The sequence below is a fragment of the Lytechinus variegatus genome, chromosome 8 (genome assembly GCF_018143015.1).
Source record: "Lytechinus variegatus isolate NC3 chromosome 8, Lvar_3.0, whole genome shotgun sequence".
NCBI lineage: Eukaryota > Metazoa > Echinodermata > Echinoidea > Temnopleuroida > Toxopneustidae > Lytechinus > Lytechinus variegatus.
Window position 1 is genome coordinate 20229137 of NC_054747.1, and position 19571 is coordinate 20248707.

General features: G+C 37.3%; 1 protein-coding gene across 1 annotated transcript in view; it reads left to right on the forward strand.

Moving 5' to 3' along the window:
* LOC121420125 overlaps positions 1-19571 on the forward strand; it is a 97756-nt gene that overhangs the window by 24492 nt on the left and 53693 nt on the right. The window contains exons 9-19 of the mRNA XM_041614662.1: positions 1597-1785; positions 3075-3212; positions 4174-4379; positions 4610-4760; positions 9585-9698; positions 10523-10642; positions 11412-11525; positions 12507-12650; positions 14779-14984; positions 15767-15929; positions 16499-16615. Of these exons, the coding sequence (XP_041470596.1) occupies positions 1597-1785; positions 3075-3212; positions 4174-4379; positions 4610-4760; positions 9585-9698; positions 10523-10642; positions 11412-11525; positions 12507-12650; positions 14779-14984; positions 15767-15929; positions 16499-16615 (1662 nt within the window). The remainder of the gene's footprint in view (positions 1-1596; positions 1786-3074; positions 3213-4173; positions 4380-4609; positions 4761-9584; positions 9699-10522; positions 10643-11411; positions 11526-12506; positions 12651-14778; positions 14985-15766; positions 15930-16498; positions 16616-19571) is intronic.

Below are 19571 nucleotides of genomic sequence, written 5' to 3' on the forward strand. Positions count from 1 at the left end.
TTAATTAAGGGAGCAATTGGAGCCCAACTTATAATATCATCCTCAATCCAAACCTCATATTATTCTTAAGTTAATCCAAATGAAATGTTATGCTTCTTTCTTAGGAGCTGGGGCACTGGTCAATCGATGTTTATTCTGTTAACATAGTATTACACTTATACCCTACTACAATACAATAATTTCTGTTGATTGAAATGTTCTGACAAAGCAATGAAGGAAATGTTTCTTTACATATGAAAGACTAGTGAAAATGAATTGAACTTTAATTGATTTTCTTAAAAAAGAAACTCGGAAAGAGCTGGTTGCACTTATTACATCATGAAGATGATAAGATTTTAAGGGCATAAGGGTTTGTCAAGTTGTTTCAAGGTATTCCTGCAATACCATGATACCACACTAAACGCATTCGACGTCTATCTCTGTTAATCTATTTTGTTCCTAAATAAGCATCTTAATTTATTTAATGTTATACATACAGACTTTTCAAAATAAATAACCCATAAAAAATGAGACTTCTACGATTCTAGTCGCTTTTAGTGTATTTTAGCTACATGTTGACCTTTTGACCTTTCCCTGACCTTGTCTTGACCCCAATATCTTCTGGATAAGGACCTCTGAAGGTGAACTTATTAAAATCGAAAATAAAAAAGTACAAACATGAAAAAGAAAAGAAAGAACCCCCCGGAAAATAGTTTTCTTAACACCTTCAGTGTAATTTGCCATATATACAATGTAACGAAAGTTCGTTGACCTCTTGACATTTCCGGGTATAACTTTTTAATGGGAGGTCAAGAGTATATGATTGTGTACACTTTTTTGTTCAGTATAACCAGACAAACAATTCGATGTATAACTCGACACAATCGGGGCAATTCCAAAAATTGACCCCTATTGACCCCATTTTGACCCCTCACATGGTCAAGATGACCATTAGAAATTTGTCACCAAGTTGAAAGTTGATCCTTGTGATGTCACCAATCACATAAAAGTGAAAAATCAGACTTAGCCAATTTGTCGAAGTAGCCTGTAAATCATGACATATGCTGCCTGACTATTATAATGAAAAGCTCTGATTAACTCTTAACATGCCAAATTGATTTTCATTGAAAAAGTATTAGAATTTCTTTTTGATCTTTGAGATGATATGAAAATCCTTGCTTGGTGTGAAAGAGTGGAAATTAATCCCCAGACACAATACAATGCACATTGTTGTTTTCCAAAGCCTGTATTGCTAGTATTAAATAGAAAAATGATGATATTCTATGGTTTCAAACATAATCTAGAAAAAATTAACACCTGTTCATATATTAAGAAACGATTGTTTTGGAAAATGTGAAATTGTTGAGAAATTGACAAAATAAGTGTTTTGTTCCAGGCAGGTATCCGGTCTTTTTCCAAGCAATAATGATAATACATGGTCCCACATTTGCTATAATATCTGCGTTGGCGATATTCAGATTAGCAATTACTCAGCTTAATTTTTTAATTAACGAGATTTAAATCTATTACTATTATTACCCATTTTCTGTGTAAATCTATATGCATTGGGCCTCAGACAAACGTTCATAAGCTATTTTCTTCCTTTGGCATTTTAAGTGGAAACTACTGTAGGGACAACAACCGAAGCAACAGGTCCCGCCACGCCAGAAACAACTCCAGAGTCAACTCCAGACACCACTCCAGGAACCAGTCCAGAAACATCTCCAGATACCAGTCCAGCAACCTCTCCAGTAACTTCGCCAACAACCACTTTGGAAACCACAGTAGCTTCTACGACACCGGAACGTAAGATGTTCCTTAAAGTTTTAAAGATAAATACCAGTTTTTGTAATGATCTCAGTTAAAGTGACCACCCAAGTGTTTGTATGTATACATAAAAAATATGTGCCAAATGACTCTGGAATGAAATATGTAGTTGCTGAGAAATACGAAAAGAATTCTATCAAATGTCAGGTATTTATCCAAGGAATATTAATACACTGTCCCACATATACCTTTTTTGTGTTAGTAATCATCAGAATTATAGGTTCTCAGCTAAGATTTCATGATTTCACAAAGATCAATTTATTTCATTGTGGCACTCTGTATCTCTGATAATATGGTGGCAATTAACTGTGATTTTAAAGACTTTCTGATGAAATAATAGTTTGGTGCAACTACTTTTTTTTACCTTTAACCGACAATTAGGGAAACATACCCTGATAAAGTGGTGGCTATGACGATTTATCAGTATTATGTCACTATACAGGTGAGGGGTCAGGATATTGAATTGTAAGAGCCATCAATTGTAACTGACTGAATCTGTGACAAACCATCTAAAAAAACCTTACAAAGATTTGATTTAATTGAATGGTGAATGAAAAACTCACAAGATACAGACAAGCAGCTGAATTACATCATGTTTTGTTCAAATTATAAATACACAAGAAACATAGCAACTATTACAAAAGACCGGGCGTGGTGGCTCAGTGGTAAATCGTCCGCTTCATGAAGGGGAGGTCAAGGGTTTGGTCCTCGATCAAGTCATACCAAAGGCTTGGGACCTTCTGCCTTCTTGCTAGGCGCTCGGCATGTAGATTGGAGAAGGGTAATAATAACATCGTTGTACAAGGCAGAAACGGAAAATACAAAAAAATAAATCATAGCGAAAAAGTTATGGGACAACACACCGGCTTAAGATTCAGACTGGACAAAGAATTCCACATATGTCACATGCTCAGATTCCAGGGCTCTGTAACACAAAGATTAGCGATCAATCGCTAAATGAACTGACCAATCATTATCAACGTTGCACGCGCATTAGGTTTAAAATATTGACCAGGGACCAATCAGAGCGGTATTTTCATATTTGCAATTCATCGCAAACCTTTGTGTTACGGAGTCCACACTGCTGTTCTGATTTACTGATTTTTGACAAAGGCTGCTTAAGGGCATTTGAGTTTTGACAGAAGACTTATATAAAAAACGCCTGCGAAGTGATTGCTAAAATGCCTTATCGTATAGATGAGTCATCTGTCAGTAAATTTGTTCTTGGGCATTGTTCCTGATTGCTTTACTGTAATCTCTTTGAACAGTTACTTGTGCTGATGACGAGTTCGCCTGTGACGAGGGACGCTGTATAGATGAGTCAGCTGTATGCGACTTTATTCCTGATTGTAGAGTGTCCAGAAACGACGAAACAGAAGATCTTTGTGAAGTTTCCTTGTTGACAGGTAAAATATATCTCCTAATAATAGTGTCGCATTATGGAAAATGATAATGAAATATACTAATTATGACACGTGTATCCAAAATGTTGTGAAAGAGGAGAAAAAAGAGAAGACTAAGTGATATTCCCCCCCCCAGACTGACAAGAATAAAACTACCCTGGAATTATTCAATACGGTTTAACCCTTAGAAGACGGGGGGGGGTGGTGATTTAGCCCCCCCTCGACATTTTTCGTGATATATCCGCCGCTTGAAATTTTTTTACTGCGTCGCCCGCTGACTCTTTACTTTCAAGTCTTGTGCAACTTTTGAGACCAAAATTGTGACCCCCGCGGTTCCGAAATTACGCAACATTTCGTAAGTGCATGCAGACCCAGAATTACTCAAAAAAACGTGAATTTGTGTACAAATCCAATGCAAATAGTGTTTTTAGCCAAAATTTGATATTTTGTCATTATTTTTCCTTTTACTGCTTAAAGTCAATTGATTTTATCTTGTTAATGGTCAAAATAAAGTCCCTGACAATTTCCATTGAAAAAAACATTAGAAAACAAAAAATCGAAAAACAGAGAAATACATAAGAAATTTAGAAAACAATAGCATACAGAAGAAAATTAAAGGTGATGTTGAAATTTTTGAAAAATAAATTTGATCAGATGCCTATCTAGAGTATGTGAAACAAAAATTAGAATTTTAGGGGCATTATTTTATTAATTAGAGCAAACTTATGATTTTACGCATAAACTAGCATAATTAATGAGCAATGAGATTTTTCGCAGAATTTTATATTATAGCTTTGTAGATAATGCCATGGGTAACGCACGTGCCAATTTTCGTCGCGATCGACGGCTGAGATCATAAGGGGGGGCTGAATCAGCCCCCCCCCCAGTCTTCGTAGGCATCAAAATAGCCCAGTCTTTTTAGGGTTAACTCTAGTAATTCACTTTCATGACATTTTTCTTACAGAGGATATCAGCGTTACATCTCGAAGGAACGCGACATTGATGGCTCCTGATAGCTACCCAAGTAGAACCGAAGACACCCCACTGGACTATATCCTTTATCGATTGACCGGTCCAGCTGACTCTTACCTACACATTGATGTCGCTTCTCTACAATCCGACGGTCCTGATTCAATAGTGACAATAGGAAATGGACATGACCCAGTAGAGGTAATTTTGAAAGATAATTAATTGAAAGAGTAACCCTTTTATTTCCCATCTCTTTTGGGCCTGTAAGATACAACTTAATCCTAATTAGACTGGGCTATTTTGATGCCTAAGAAGACGGGAGGGAGGGGGGGGGGCTGATTCAGCCCCCATTATGATGACCAGGATCCCATGTATTTTCCCCGTTTCATGGTGACAATGCACGGCACTTCTGTTTTTACACAATGTTTCAGGCATACTACCTACCTGATGGGATATTCCTGAGCTCACAATTAAACTCTGCATTTCCTAGCACCTACTACACACCAGATAATGAAGCATTTGTATTACTAGGAAGGGCACCAGAGGAGGATGTAGAAATCAACATCAGGATTAGCGTATTCCGTAAGTATAACAATCATATCCTCCTTTCTGGTGCGTTCCAGATAAAAGGGAACTGGGATTCCCATGTCTTTTTTTCTTCAAAGGCAAATTTACGTAATCATATAGTTCAATTATTCCTTTTTATATTGATACCTGATATGTGACAAACACTTTACGCATTAATGAGCAAAACGAGTTTGAAATTTTAATGTCAAAATCAGACCTCTCAGAAAAATAGGACAAGATTAGTTCATGATACAATGAACGTGTTTATTTTACGATTGGCTCATTAGCATAGTCCATGGTTTTGTTCATTGTACAATTGAAACCTCTGTTTAGAGTAGGGGCCAACATGTCTAGATTGGAAGCCCTTTCTTAACCCTAAAAAGTCTGGGGGGGGGCTGATTCAGCCCCCCTCGACATTTTTCGCGATAAATCCGCCGCGCAAAATTTTTTGACCGCGTCGCTCGCTGACTTTTTACTTTCAAGTCTCGCGCAACTTTTGAGACCAAAATTGTGACCCCCGGGTACGCGGTTCCGATATTACGCAACATTTCGTAAGTGCATGCAGACCCAAAATTACTCAAAAACGTGAATTTGTGTACAAATCCAATGCAAATAGTGTTTTTATCCAAAATTCATAAATGTATCATTATTTTTCCTTTTACTGCTTAAAATCAATTAATTTTATCTTTTTTATGGTCAAAATAAAGTCCCCGACAATTTCCATTGAAAAAACAAAAAACAAAAAGTCGAAAAACAAAGAAATACATAAGAAATTTAGAAAACAATAGAATATATAAGAAAATAAATGTGATGTTGAATTTTTTAAAATAAATTTGATCAGATGCCTATCTAGAGTATGTGAAACAAAAATTAGCATTTCAGGGGCATTATTTTATTAATTAGAGCAAACTTATGATTTTATGCATAAATTAGCATAATTAATGAGACATGAGATTTTTTGCAGAATTTGATGTTATAGTTTTGTAGATAATGCCATGGGTAATGCGTGTGCCAATTTTCGTCGCGATCGTGCGATCGACGGCCGAGATCATAAGGGGGGGCTGAATCAGCCCCCCCAGTCTTCTTAGGCATCGAAATAGCCCAGTCTTTTTAGGGTTAAAAGACGTTTGATATCATGTTGATAGTGGCAAGAATAAAAGTTGCATGGTTACAGGAACTAATGGAAAATATGTCATTTTTGTCTCACCTGCGAAGCAAATTGAGACTATAGGCGCCGCTTTTCCGACGGCGGCGGCGGCGTCAACATCAAATCTTAACCTGAGGTTAAAGTTTTGAAATGATGTCATAACTTAGAAAGTATATGGACCTGGTTAATAAAACTTGGCCATCTGGTTAATCAAACTTGGCCATAAGGTTAATCAAGTATTACTGAACATCCTATTAGAGTTTCATGTCACATGACCAAGGTCAAAGGTCATTTAGGGTCAATAAACTTAGACCATATTGGAGGAATCAACATCGAAATCTTAACCCGAGGTTAAGTTTTTGAAATGTCATCATAACTTAGAAAATATATGGACCTAGTTCATGAAACTTGGACATAAGGTTAATCAAGTATCACTGAACATCCTACATGAGGTTCATGTCACATGACCAAGGTCAAAGGTCATTTAGGGTCAATGAACTTTGGCCAAATTGGGGATATCTGTTGATTTCCCCTCATAACTTTGAAAGTTTATGGATCTGATTCATGAAACTTGGACATAATAGTAATCAAGCATCACTGAAAATTTTGTGCAAGTTTGAGGTCTCATGATTAAGGTCAAAGGTCATTTAGGGTCAATGAACTTTGGCCGAATCGGGGGTATCTGTTGAATTACCATCATAACTTTGAAAGTTTATTGGTCTAGTTCATTAAACTTGGACATTAGAGTAATCAAGTATCACTGAACATCCTGTGCGCGTTTCAGGTCACATGGCCAAGGTCAATGAACTTTGGCCGAATTGGGTGTATCTGTTGAATTACCATCATAACTTTGAAAGTTTATGGATCTGATTCATGAAACTTGTACATATGAGTAATCAAGTATCACTGAACATCCTGTTCGAGTTTCAGGTCACATGATCAAGGTCAAAGGTCATGTAAGGTCAATGAACTTTGGCCATGTTGTGGTTTTTTGTTGAATAACCATCATATCTCTGTAAGTTTATTGGTCTAGTTCATAAAAAGTGGACATAAGAGTAACCATGTATCACTGAACATCTTGTGCGAGTTAGAGTAGTATTCAAAGTCAGCACTGCTGCTATATTGAACCGCGTGATGCAGGTGAGACGGCCAGAGGCATTCCACTTGTCATGTTTTCTTGCTAGATAATAATTTTAAGAACAATCACTTGTCATGTCACTGTTTGTTACCATCATTACATGTACCTTTATCAATATCATAATTTTCATCATCATCTCCCTTTACTGTTATCATTAACTTTTTTTTCATTGTCATTGTAATCATCATCACCATCATTTTCATCATCAATTTAATAACCATCATCACCAAAACTGTTATCATTATTTATATTGTCATTGTCATCGTCATGTTCAACATTGCCATCATCACCATCATGATTTTCAACATCATTTTCATTATCATCATCATCAACAATACCATTACTGTTATTTTTTAATAATATTTTCATTGTCATTATATCCATCATGACCATCACCATCACGATTATTATCACCATGATCATCATCATTACCATCATTATCACCATAATTATCAACAATGTCATCACCATCATTTTTATTTATTAAACATTTTCATTGTCCTTTTCACTATCACCACCATCATGATTTTCAACATTTATCATTTTCATCACCGTCAAAAATACTATCACCATTACTGTTATTTTTATTAATGTTTTCATTGTCATTGTCATCTTCATCATCACCATTATTATCATCATCATGATCATCATCAACATCACCATCATTATCAACAATATCATCACCATCACTGTTACCACTATTTAAATTTTCACCTTCACTATAAAGATCATCATTATGATTTTCAACATTTATTATTTTCACCATCATCACCATTATCATCATTATTATGACCATCATTTTCATCATTATTACTATTGCTGTTTTCATTTTTAGTTTCATCAGCTTCATCATCACCATCGTCATCATCATCCAAGCCTTGAAATAAGTGGGCGCTGAGCGCAAATTCGCGCTCATAACGCCATCAATTGCGCCCATGAAGCCCCAAAATCATCAAAATTTTGACGACCGGGCGCAAATATTTTCCAGGTAATTGCGCCCGCCGTGAGTGAGCAGTGAAGCCATATCATACATGTAATTTAAATATCTGTAAAGCCAAAATCAAATAACTTTCAATTTACGATAAACACAGTTTAAAATTGCCAAGTGCGTCTTTTTCTCTGTACCATAAAAAGTGAGCTACGTCCGTCTTTTTTTTCCTGTAATACATGTGCGCGCGTTCTTCCGGTAGCGGTTTTTCCATACTTCACCATGTGCAATTTCTAATGCACACATTTCCAGTCGGGATATCACAATTCTGTGATATAGTAATTCGAATTGCACAGGAGATAGATCCCTGTTCACAGCACATACGATGTGCAAGTCTTTTATCCTCTCAGTCGCCGACCGTGCTTGTCAAAACGGAGCCTTAATAATCCAAAATAACTTAGCTTATAGTTGTGAATTGTAGCTTTTTAATTTCTTTCCTGGAGAGGGGTAAATATCAGACAATAAATAATCTAACAAGGCTCCATCTAAAAAAAAATAAGGAGGACGCCGCGTGCACTTGAGTGTGGTGTTAGCAAGCCAGTTTTGAGCTCATGTCTGCCAGAGCTCTGGGTGAGAATTCTATCAGTAATGGCCTAAGTGATGGTGATTTTCCGTTTGAGATAGAGTTTAGATTTCATGTTAATTTTTGAAAACTGTCAAAAAACTTTATGATTTCTTCATTGTGATGAATATTTAAGTTATTAATGAATACATTTTCACCGAATTCAGACTCTCCCAGAATGAAAGGCATTTTCTGTGGAGATCTGCGTTTTCAAATAACTTGTGAAAAACTTAAGGTATGTGAACCTACAATACATGTACATAGCCTGTGGCTATGTGCTGGAATTTGAATAGACTGAGTTATTTATTGATTTCGTATATGCAATCCAAGTGCACCTCACAGCCACAATCACACACAAACACTCACCCACTCCCATGATTCAAACCATAAAAAAAGCCTTAAAATTTTTTTTTTTTTTCTAAATTTATTATTTGATCTGAATTCTCTCTTTCTCCATCTCTCTTTTTTTTAATTTTTATTTTATTAATTTATTTAGATTTTTTTTTTGGGGGGGGGTTCATTGATCATGGTTCATTAAAGACGAAAAATAAATAAGCCCATGTGTGTGTGGTTGTAAAGGGGATGTGGAGTGAGGGTGTCAAAACACTTAAACATTTAAATCTGATTTCTTAAATGTTTGAATAAGCCTAATACTTAGCATATGCTATTCATTTACTAATTAAAAAATTGCAGGAGCTGCGCTTACTATAAACAAATTTGCGGTGTGGTTCACCGTTTTATATATATATTTTTTTAAATTGCCCCTGGTTCCAGAAAATTGCCCCCGGTTCCTGTAAAAAGCCCGTGAGCCGGGGGCAATTTAAAAAAAAAAATTGCCCCCGGCTCACAGGTGCTTATTTCAAGGCTTGTCATGATCATCGATCAATTCTCTCAAGATAATTTGATGACACTTTTTTCAGTTTGATGACACTATCTGTGGCATCACTCAGCAACTCTTTTGACTACTTGCTTAAACCACCATTTCTGTTATTATTCCATATCAGAATGCCCACAAGAGGGAGCTGTACCATGTCTCCGCTCTGCTGAATGTTACCTTCCAGATCAAATTTGCGACGATGAAATTCACTGCCAAAATGGAGAAGATGAACTCAATTGCCGTAAGCATAATTTCATTGATATCATGTCTCTTGTAAGAACTAGGCAATATACATGTAGGTTTTCTTATTTAATTAAATGAATTAATAAGGTTCATTTATCCGGGTCTTCAACCAAAATAGTGTGGAAGTTGTCTCTTTGTTTGGCAATTGGCATGCTCAAGCAGTATGAAATAATGTACTTAACATGTTTGTAAACATATGATATATAGATTGATGACAGGGGCCCATGAAACCTTATCGAGCCGGGGGGAGAGGGATAACACAGCCCTTACAACATTTTTCACGATATATCTGTAACATGAAAAGATTGCGATGCGAAGTTTATTTTTTTATTTTACTTTAAGTCTTGCTCAACTTTTCAGACAAAATTCGCGGCGCGGGGGTGTGCGGTTCCAAAATTACATAACATTTTTAAGTGCATGTCGTATCCAAAATTGCTCAAAAACATGTTTTTATTGACAAGTCCAATGCATATTTTGTATGTACGGTAACCAAAATTCATAAATGCATCATAACGTTTTTTTTTTTACTGAATAAAAGCAATAAATTTCATTTTGATGAAGTTTACTGCATTTTGCTCTGTGAATTTTACTCTATTTATTTAGAAATAAACATATTCAGCCCAGAGTATCCCTTTAATATTGCTGGGAAAAAGACCAAGCAATTTGTAAAATGTTGTGCTTATAATTCTTTGGCATATATATTTATTATTTATTTATTAATGCAGACACTTTGATAGTCATTTATTAGATTCTGTGCGAACTCATTTTGAATGCATTACCAGAACTGTTATTTATCTTTTACTTTTTAACTTTTCCAATTAGCAAATGAATGTGCCAGTTGTACACCACTGTGGGGTGATGATACACCAGTGTGTCTCCGTCAGGATTGGGTATGCGATGGATATCAAGATTGTGACGACAACTCGGACGAATCAGACTGTCGTAAGTCTTATAGGCATAGGCCCGTGTTCTGAACTTGGGTTTAACTTGGGCCATGGTCTAACTCTGTGCTAAAACTATGGGATCTGACACATTGAACCTCGACTGTGAAAGAATTATGTCACCATTGGCTATCCATAGATAAACCACAACTTTAAACTAGAGTTTAAATCAAAACCAAATTCAGAATATGGGCCATAGACTAACATTGATTTCACTATAAAAAAAAAAGAAGCTGAGCTGCAAGGTGTGTCTGTGGTACGTTTCAAAAATGAAGCCCCCCACCCCCCCCAAAAAAAAAATGCATTTGAAAATCATCAGTTATAGGGCTTCAAAAAGTGAAATAAAAGTGACCGGAAACACCATCTTATAAATTTACCATGTTTTATTAATGACTTGAAGAGGCAAAATTATAGAATCGTGGTTAGCATTGTAGGAAGGGGTGGGGTTTCGGAGCGTTTCGGAAATTTTGAAGCCTTTTTTGTCTTTTGATTACACACAAAATTTGAATTCAAGAGCTGTAAATCTTCAATTTTGTCCTCTATACTATTGCCTATCATTTTGTGCTAAGAATTGATGAGATTTTGCTTGTTAATTTTTCCAAATAGCTGTTTATAATAGATTGTCCGGACACACAACAACTGAGTACGGGTTTTGAGGTACAGTACTATGTTCAAGTATTTGATCCATGCATCTGCTCATTAAAATAGAGTGCCAACTTTCAGATTGCATTCCAATTAATTTTCCTTTTTTTTTGTTTGTGTTGTTGCAGCCACCTGCTTTGAATGTCCATCTGGATCCTCCTATGACTGTGTTTTTGATCCTGAATGGGTTTGTGATACATATGAAGATTGCAACGAAGGAGAGGATGAAAGAAATTGCCCAGGTAGGAAAGATGGCACCCATGATTGTATTTGAACCCATGGGAGACTGAATCCACATAGGTGACCTGCCGCCCCAAACCCAACAATGAGTTCTTTATTTAGCTTGAAAATTCATTTCCTAAGCTTTAAAATCAATGATAATTAATCATTATACTTGCTTATGTAGCGCTTAATACTTAATTTGTAAGAAGTCTCTAAGCGCTCTGCAGTATGCAGCATAATTACCCTGGCTTTAGCAGTGCAGCTTTTACGCGCGCTGAGTTTCAAGGAATAAATTCCTGCCAGGTACCCATTTACCTCACCTGGGTTGAGTGCAGCACATTGTGGATCACTTGCTTGCTGAAGGAAATTACGCCATGGTTGGGGTTCGAACCCGTGACCCTCTGTTTCAGAGTCCATAGACTAATCCACTCGGCCACAATGATATAAGATATGTTCAAATTGACCACCAGTAACCATTACAAGTACTTGATTGAATGCAGAGGAAATTCAGCAAGAGCTTAGAAAATAAGGGGAAAACGAGGTCTCAAGCATGAGGTGTGCATACTGTGTAATCTCAGTGAAACTTCCAAGCAGTCCAAAAAAGTAGTGTCCAAGAAACAAATTTTCACAGTATGAAGAAGAAGAATTACTCTTTCAGATGAATTATTCTTTTTAATTTTTTTATTTTGGAGATTAAATTACTACTGTATTTTGGCTATTGACAGAGAACCTTACCTGTACCTGGCGACATGTATTGGTGGTTTTGGGTTGGTAGGTCACATATATGTGGGATGAAGTCTATGGAAAACGTGTTCTAGTCAAATCATTCAGTAGGTTAATGAAAATGATGATGGTGTTTTTTTCTGCCATTTTTTTTTTTCGGGGGGGGGGGGGGCTGGTGGGCATGCAAGGTTGGCAGCTATGGATTAGGAGTAGTAGGTAAAGCCCATATTTTATTTGAGGAAATTTCTTATAATAGAGTGTTTTTGTGTGTGTTACAGTTTTCTGTCCAGATGGTGATTTTGGATGCCCGTGGCCAGATAGTGTCTGCATCAACGAGACACTGATCTGTGACTTTGTGCCTGATTGTAGGGTGGCGGGAGGAGATGAAGCTGAGGAAGTGTGTATGGTCTCTCAAATAACGGGTAAGTATCCTTCACCCCTCCAATCTTTCTCCCCTGTCCCCCTCCCCTCCCCCACTTTATTCACTCTCCTTGACATTCAACAAAATACAGAGCGTCCCAGAAAAAACAAAACCGAGATTTATCAATGCAGAGATGCCAACCCTCCCGATTTCATCGGGAGGCTCCCGAAAATTCATCCCAACTCCCGCCCTTACGATTACCATCCTTATCCTCCCGAAATTACGATTTTTTTTGCATTGATCAAATTGGATTTGAAGGACATGTATCGTCTGCTAACTTTAGCATGTAGTAACTCCATTACGTTCGCTGCTACTAAATTCTGTGTGAAAAGTAGACAAATAAGGAGCAGCGAAAAGCTGGTGCATGTGATATGCCCAACGGGAATCCACCGTGTTCCAGGCCGGTAGGCCCGGATAGCTTCGCGAGGCGTGTGCGCTCGCGGCCACTGGATTTGTTGAGTCGTGCGGTGGAATATCAATGTGTGATTTCGGCGTATTGATGGGTTGATATTGACACGAAATGGCGGAAAATCAACAAAAGAAGACCAAGAAATGGTCTCAGAAGTATAAGACTGAATACAGTCTCCAGTACCTGTGTGTTCGGAAGTCGGAAAGAGGAATTTACCATGCATTTTGCGCAATTTGCAGCGTGGACATTTCAGTTTAGCAGGGAGGTCGTGATGATAATTCGGAAGCACTTAACGTTCGGGAGCAAACGGCATAGGCCTACGGACATTGCGATGACAAGATCTTTGATCTCCACTAGTACCCTGTTGTCTTTATTTCACCAAGCAAGGGACCAGCGCTGAGCTTTTCTTTACTGGATTTATAGTGGAACATAACCTGCCTATAGCCGATAGTGATAATTCATCCTTATTATTGTTGTTGAACAGGTACTTCTTTTGTCCCCTCATTTTTTATTTACATGTGAAAATGCATACTGTAGGCCCTATTTGATATTTTTAATGTTAAAAAAGTGGGAACAATGTTTATTTCAAAACATGTGAAATGCCCCAAAATGATGGTCAGATTGTACCAGAGAGCATCTAGAAACCCAGAGCTTCCAGGGCCCTAAGGCGGGCCCTGGACCCCGGCCGCAAGGGTCGAGTGCTCCGCGCACATAATTTGGTGATTCTGATTTCCAAAAGTTTGCATCTCTGTCAATGATTTATCATAACTTAATCACAAATACAATAGACAAGTGACCTACCATTGTAAAGCTTAGAATCTCTTTCATCTGAAATTACTCAGATTATTTGAAAAAATTTGAAGAGGGGATACCAAAAAGTCACTTGGCAGGCTGTATCTGGGTTTCAAAAAAAAATCACAATTCAAAAAATTCAATATCTGCTCTTTAATTTGATACCTCAAATCATGCGTGAATGAGAAATAATCTGAGTAATTTCAGATGAAAGAGGAGATTCTAAGCTTTACAATGGTAGGTCACTTGTCTATTGTATTTGTGATTAAGTTATGATAAACCATCGATAAATCTCGGTTTCGTTTTTAGTGGGACGCACTGTAGAGAGATCTTGTGTATGGTCTCTAACATAGCGGGAAATTATCAGCTTGCGCTTTGGTTGGATTAGCTGGGAATATGAATAGTAAGGACTGTTGATATAATACAGGGGCTTGATATGAAATGGACAAATTTCTTGGAGGTTGAGTGTATAAATATCATGCTGTGGTAAAGGCGGGTAGACTTCTGGTATAAGCACTATGTAAGTACAGGGTAAAGTTATTATTAATATCAAAATTGCCCTTTCTTTGTCCCAGGGCAATATAAAAGTTCATGTGGTTGAACAAATTTATGTTGTATTTACCTCAAGGTTAGTCATGCTAAATGTATATTAATTTCATGCATAGTCTGGCCATGAGATCTGCATAATGCCTGGGGCCTGTTGCATAAAACTTTTTACCAGAGAAAACTCTGGTAAAAACTGAAAAGTAAGGTTAGTCTGATTTCTGCCATTGACTTTAAGACAGGGCATAAACTCGGGTAAAAACAACCTGAGTTTCCTCAGGTAAAAAGCTTTATGCAACTGGCCCCTGGTCTTCAATCCCTGCTTCAAACTACCTTTGCTAAATTTAGGTCTGTTTTCTTTTATCTTGTTTCTTTGTTTTTGCAGATGAAGTAATGGTTCCATTTAATGAGTATAAGATATTGAGAAACCCAGATTCCTATCCAACAAGGGATGTCAATACGTCTAGTGACTATCAGCTATACAAGATATCAAGCCCACCAGACTCACATCTACTGATTGAAATAATAAGAGTTACATTCGATGGGACTCAATCTACTGTATCTGTTGGTAGTGGACTAGATCCCGTTCAGGTAAATGTAGAGTGAACGATAATGCTGGATGATAATTTGATATTATGAATATATTGCAATATTGAAAAGGATGAAAAATATTGTGTATTTGTTAATGATTGTATGATTATATCAATATATCGTGGTTACACGATATGACCAAATATTGTCGATTGAGAAAAACAAAATGCTGTTTGTATTGCTTCTAACCAAGAAGTTTGTAAGTTATTACCAAATGCCCACTTTTCATGGACAAGAGCCAATGAAAGCCTTTACTTTCATTTCCTTCTCTCCCGCTCTCATGGACTTGCATTTCATAATGAACATATCAAATGGATTTCCCGACTTGGTGATATATCCTGTTATTGGCAATATTTTGCTGGCCATAATCTGCTACATTGTAGTTATAAAAAAACAAATATCAGATATTACAATGACATCAATGTTTGAGGGGGAAGGGTGGTGCAGTGGTTATGACTCTTGTCTTTCAATCTGAGGGACGTGGGTTCAAATCCCAGCCATGGCATGTTTTCCTTCAGCAAGAAATTTACACACATTGTGCTGCACTCAACCCAGGTAAGATGAATGGGTACCCGGTAGGAAGAATTTCCTTGAATGATTCAGCACCTATATGGCTAAAGGAGTCAAGAACTTAATGTGAATATGATTTTCCTGCTCTTGCTCACACATGTACCTAAGCTGTAGTGTTCAATTGTGGTAGGTAATATATCTCCACCGAAACATTTGATATATCAATTCTTTTCTTCTCTGATCAAATTCACATAATTTTCATCTTTTCTTAGGCCTTCTTCAGCAACAACATTGTATTGGCTTACACCAATGGATCGGGATACGTAGCGAATCCAACCCCGGCCTATCAAACATCACCTGGGAACGAGGCTTACATCTTGCTTGAAAAAGCCCCAGAAGAAGGGATTGAAATGTTGGTCCGAGTCAGTGCATTTGGTAAGTCAGCATTTAAAGATAAATACCAGTTTTGGTAATGATCTTCGAACAGAATCAATCAAAATGACCACCCAAATGTTTGTATGTATGCTTTAAGTAAATGGATGTAAAATGTCTCTGGAAAGGAATGTGCAATTGCTGAGAAATCAGAAAAATAAGCACGGAATTCCATAAAATATTTGGTATTTTTCCAAACAATAATACACTATCCCACATATGCATTTTTGTGTTAGTGATCATCTGGACTATCGGTTTTCAGTTAAGATTTCCTGATTTTACAAAGATGAGTCTATTTCAATATACCAGATATAGATCTGTGATAAATTTGTTGGTAATTAACCTTGATAAGGCTATGTTGTTTGCCAGTTTGAGGATCTCAAACAAAAGTACATTGGGACTTCAAATTTCTATTACTGTTATATTTTAGATTGATTATCCCCTTAACTATAAGTAGCTTATTTCATGTATTTGATATTAAAGAAGCCATTCTCACTTTAAACAAATCATTATTATGCACATGTAAATATATATCGTATTCAATGTTATATTTCATCCTGTTTTCTTACCAGAGTGTGAAAGTTATAATGCAACCCCATGCTCCAGGTCTAACCATTGTTATCTGGAAGATGAGATCTGTGATGGGACAGTGCAGTGTGAACGCAGTGGAGAGGATGAACAAGGATGCGGTAAGTTGGTATTTGACATCTAGACTTTATTTCCAGTGTGTACAAGTAATGATACAATTCCATGTTCACACTCTAATTATTGTTATCTGGAGGATGAGATCTGTGATGAAATAGTGCAGTGGGAACGCAGTGGAGAGGAACAAGGATGCGGTAAGAATATCAAGGCCCATTTTTTAATTCCAGTTTAGCTCGGCCTATGGTCTCGTTTGGGCAAATATTAACCCTATCTAGGCCGGGGGGGGTCTCGGAGGCCCCCCTCAACGAATTGCGCGATATTTTCGCTGTGCGAAATTTTTTGACCACGCCGCTCGCTGACTTTTTACTTTCAAGTCTTGCGCAACTTTTGAGACCAATTTTGCGTCACCTGGGTACGTGGTTCTAAAATTACGCAACATTGTGTAAGTGCATGTCAGACCGAAAATGGCTAAAAACCGTGATTTCGTGTACAAAGTCAATGCAAATTGTGTTTTTAACCAAAAATCATAAATGTATGATTATTTTTAGTTTTGCTTGTCTAAATGTATTCATTTTATGCTTTTTATGATCACAGAAGAGTCCCCAACAAATTTCATTGAAAACACAATGAAAAACAAAAGGTCAAAAAGACAAAGAAATACATAAGAAATTGCAAAAAACATTATACAGTCCGACCTCTCTTATCCGGACACGTTGGGACCAGCACCAATCCGGATCTGGGAGACCCAATATTAGATACACGCAGCTGCGCTGCCGGCTGCCTCAAGCCACCAGCAGTAGCTACACTGCACTATTGTAGTGGGCGTACGGTAAAGACAATATTCACTGCAGAGTCAGTGCAAATTATAGGCAGTGTTTTTTATTGAAATGAAATCGATCGATGGCCAAAACTCTTGGATAATTTACCTGCTAAAATGACTGAGGTATACATCGAGCATACTTCGAAAGAAAGTGAATGACTCAATGAAACCAAGTTTTAAAATTAGATCATCGCGGCGGGTATCGCAGCTTCGCAATGTCAGCCATTGTTCCACTGACTGTAGGCTCAAACATGATAGATGGCGCTGTCCGTATTGAGGCCTAAAGTTAGCTAGCAAGACATGTGTTGTTTTTCCCGCGAATCAAAAAGAGAAACGTGATGAAATGTTTGCGCTGCACCCTGATTTACTGGAAATTATCATTCCTAAAGTTCTTTTGGTGATTTGGGTGAGATATTTTCATGAAAAATATGTTTGGTGTAGGGTGACTATGTTGGGAAATATATGTAATCAGAGTGGGTTTATGTATAGGATTGAGTTTAGATTGAAATCTCATTTCCTCACGTACCTGTACTAGATTTAAAAAAAAAAAAATCTCGGCAAGTGTGCGTCCGGATAATAGAGAGATCCCGATAAGGGGAGGCCGGATAGTAGAGAGATCTGGATAAGGGGAGGCCGGATAAGAGAGGTCGGACTGTAATACATACGAAAATGATTTGATATCGCAATTTTTTTTATGTACACTTGCTAAGGACACCACAAAGAGTTTCTATACCAAAAATTAGTACATTTGGAGCTTTATTTAGGGAGTTAGAGGAAAAAGTATGATTTCGCATACTAATTATGCATAAATTAGCATAATCACTTAATAGCGATTCGCATGAAATAAATTACTATACAATCTTGTAGATTATGTCCCAGGCAACCCGCGTGCCTGAGAGGCCCCCCCCCCCCCCCGCCATAGGAACTCCCAAAATACCCCGGCCTAGATAGGGTTAAGAGGAGCTATGAACATCAAACGTTTCTTTCCACTTTATGCATTTGAGTTTACTGTGACCTATCCTACATGTATGTTTGAATGATATCATTTGAAGATGATATGTAATGCTTTGAGTGCCAAATATCATGATGATATCTTACAGGAAAATTGTCTTTCAATGATCTTTCGACAGTCTCTCAAGATTTTTGTGGAGATTACTGTAAAACTCATGAGAGATCATTGAAAGATCATTCAAAGACCAGGCAAAGTCCATGGGAAGAATTCTTGTTGCATAAAAGATCTCTGAAAACCATTGAAAGATCTCTATAGGACTAGTCTAAGACCAGTAAGACAAGAAATATCCATCAGTCTTTTAGAGTTCTTTGAGGGGTCTTTCTGAGCCATTCTACAGACATGACAATTTCAGTGATCTTGAAGACCGCTGTAACACCTCACAAATTTTAAGTCTTTCAGTGGTCTTTCAACAGTCTCCGTTCTGTGGAATGTGCGTGATCTGACCAATCCAGTGACGCGTTATACCACATGCAACTGAAATTGAAGTGCGACTCGATATCACACTTAAAATCTTTGTAAAATACCCCCTGGACTTGTTTAACTGTATTGGCTTTTAGGACTGTCTGACAAGCAAATTAAGGAAATTTGAGACGTCCAAAACCTCGGCTTATTAGGATTAATACTTTGTTTGTTATTCTATATACATGTAGGCTCACCCACTACGGATCATTGCCGTCATTGTGAGAGGTTTTGAACTGAGAATGATAATAATAGGCATTTTGATATAGATGGTGCTAAATATTAAAATGCCTATTGGTTTCAACTGGTTTCAATTGGTTTTAACTGGAATTTAACAATTTCCAGTTGAAACCAATTGAAACCAGTTGGGCAACTGGAAATCGTAACTGGAACCAGTTGGCATGGTTGGGTAACTGGATATGACTTCCAACTGGAAATGATTTCTAACTGGATCCAGTTGGGTAACTGGAAATCCTAACTGGAACCAGTTGGGCAACTGGAAATCCTAACTGGAACCAGTTGGGCAACTGGAAATCCTAACTGGAACCAGTTGGGCAACTGGATATCCTAACTGGAACCAGTTGGGTAACTGGATATGACTTCCAACTGGAAATGATTTCTCACTGGATCAGTTCGGTAACTGGAAATCCTAACTGGAACCAGTTGGGCAACTGGATATCCTAACTGGAACCAGTTGGGTAACTGGATA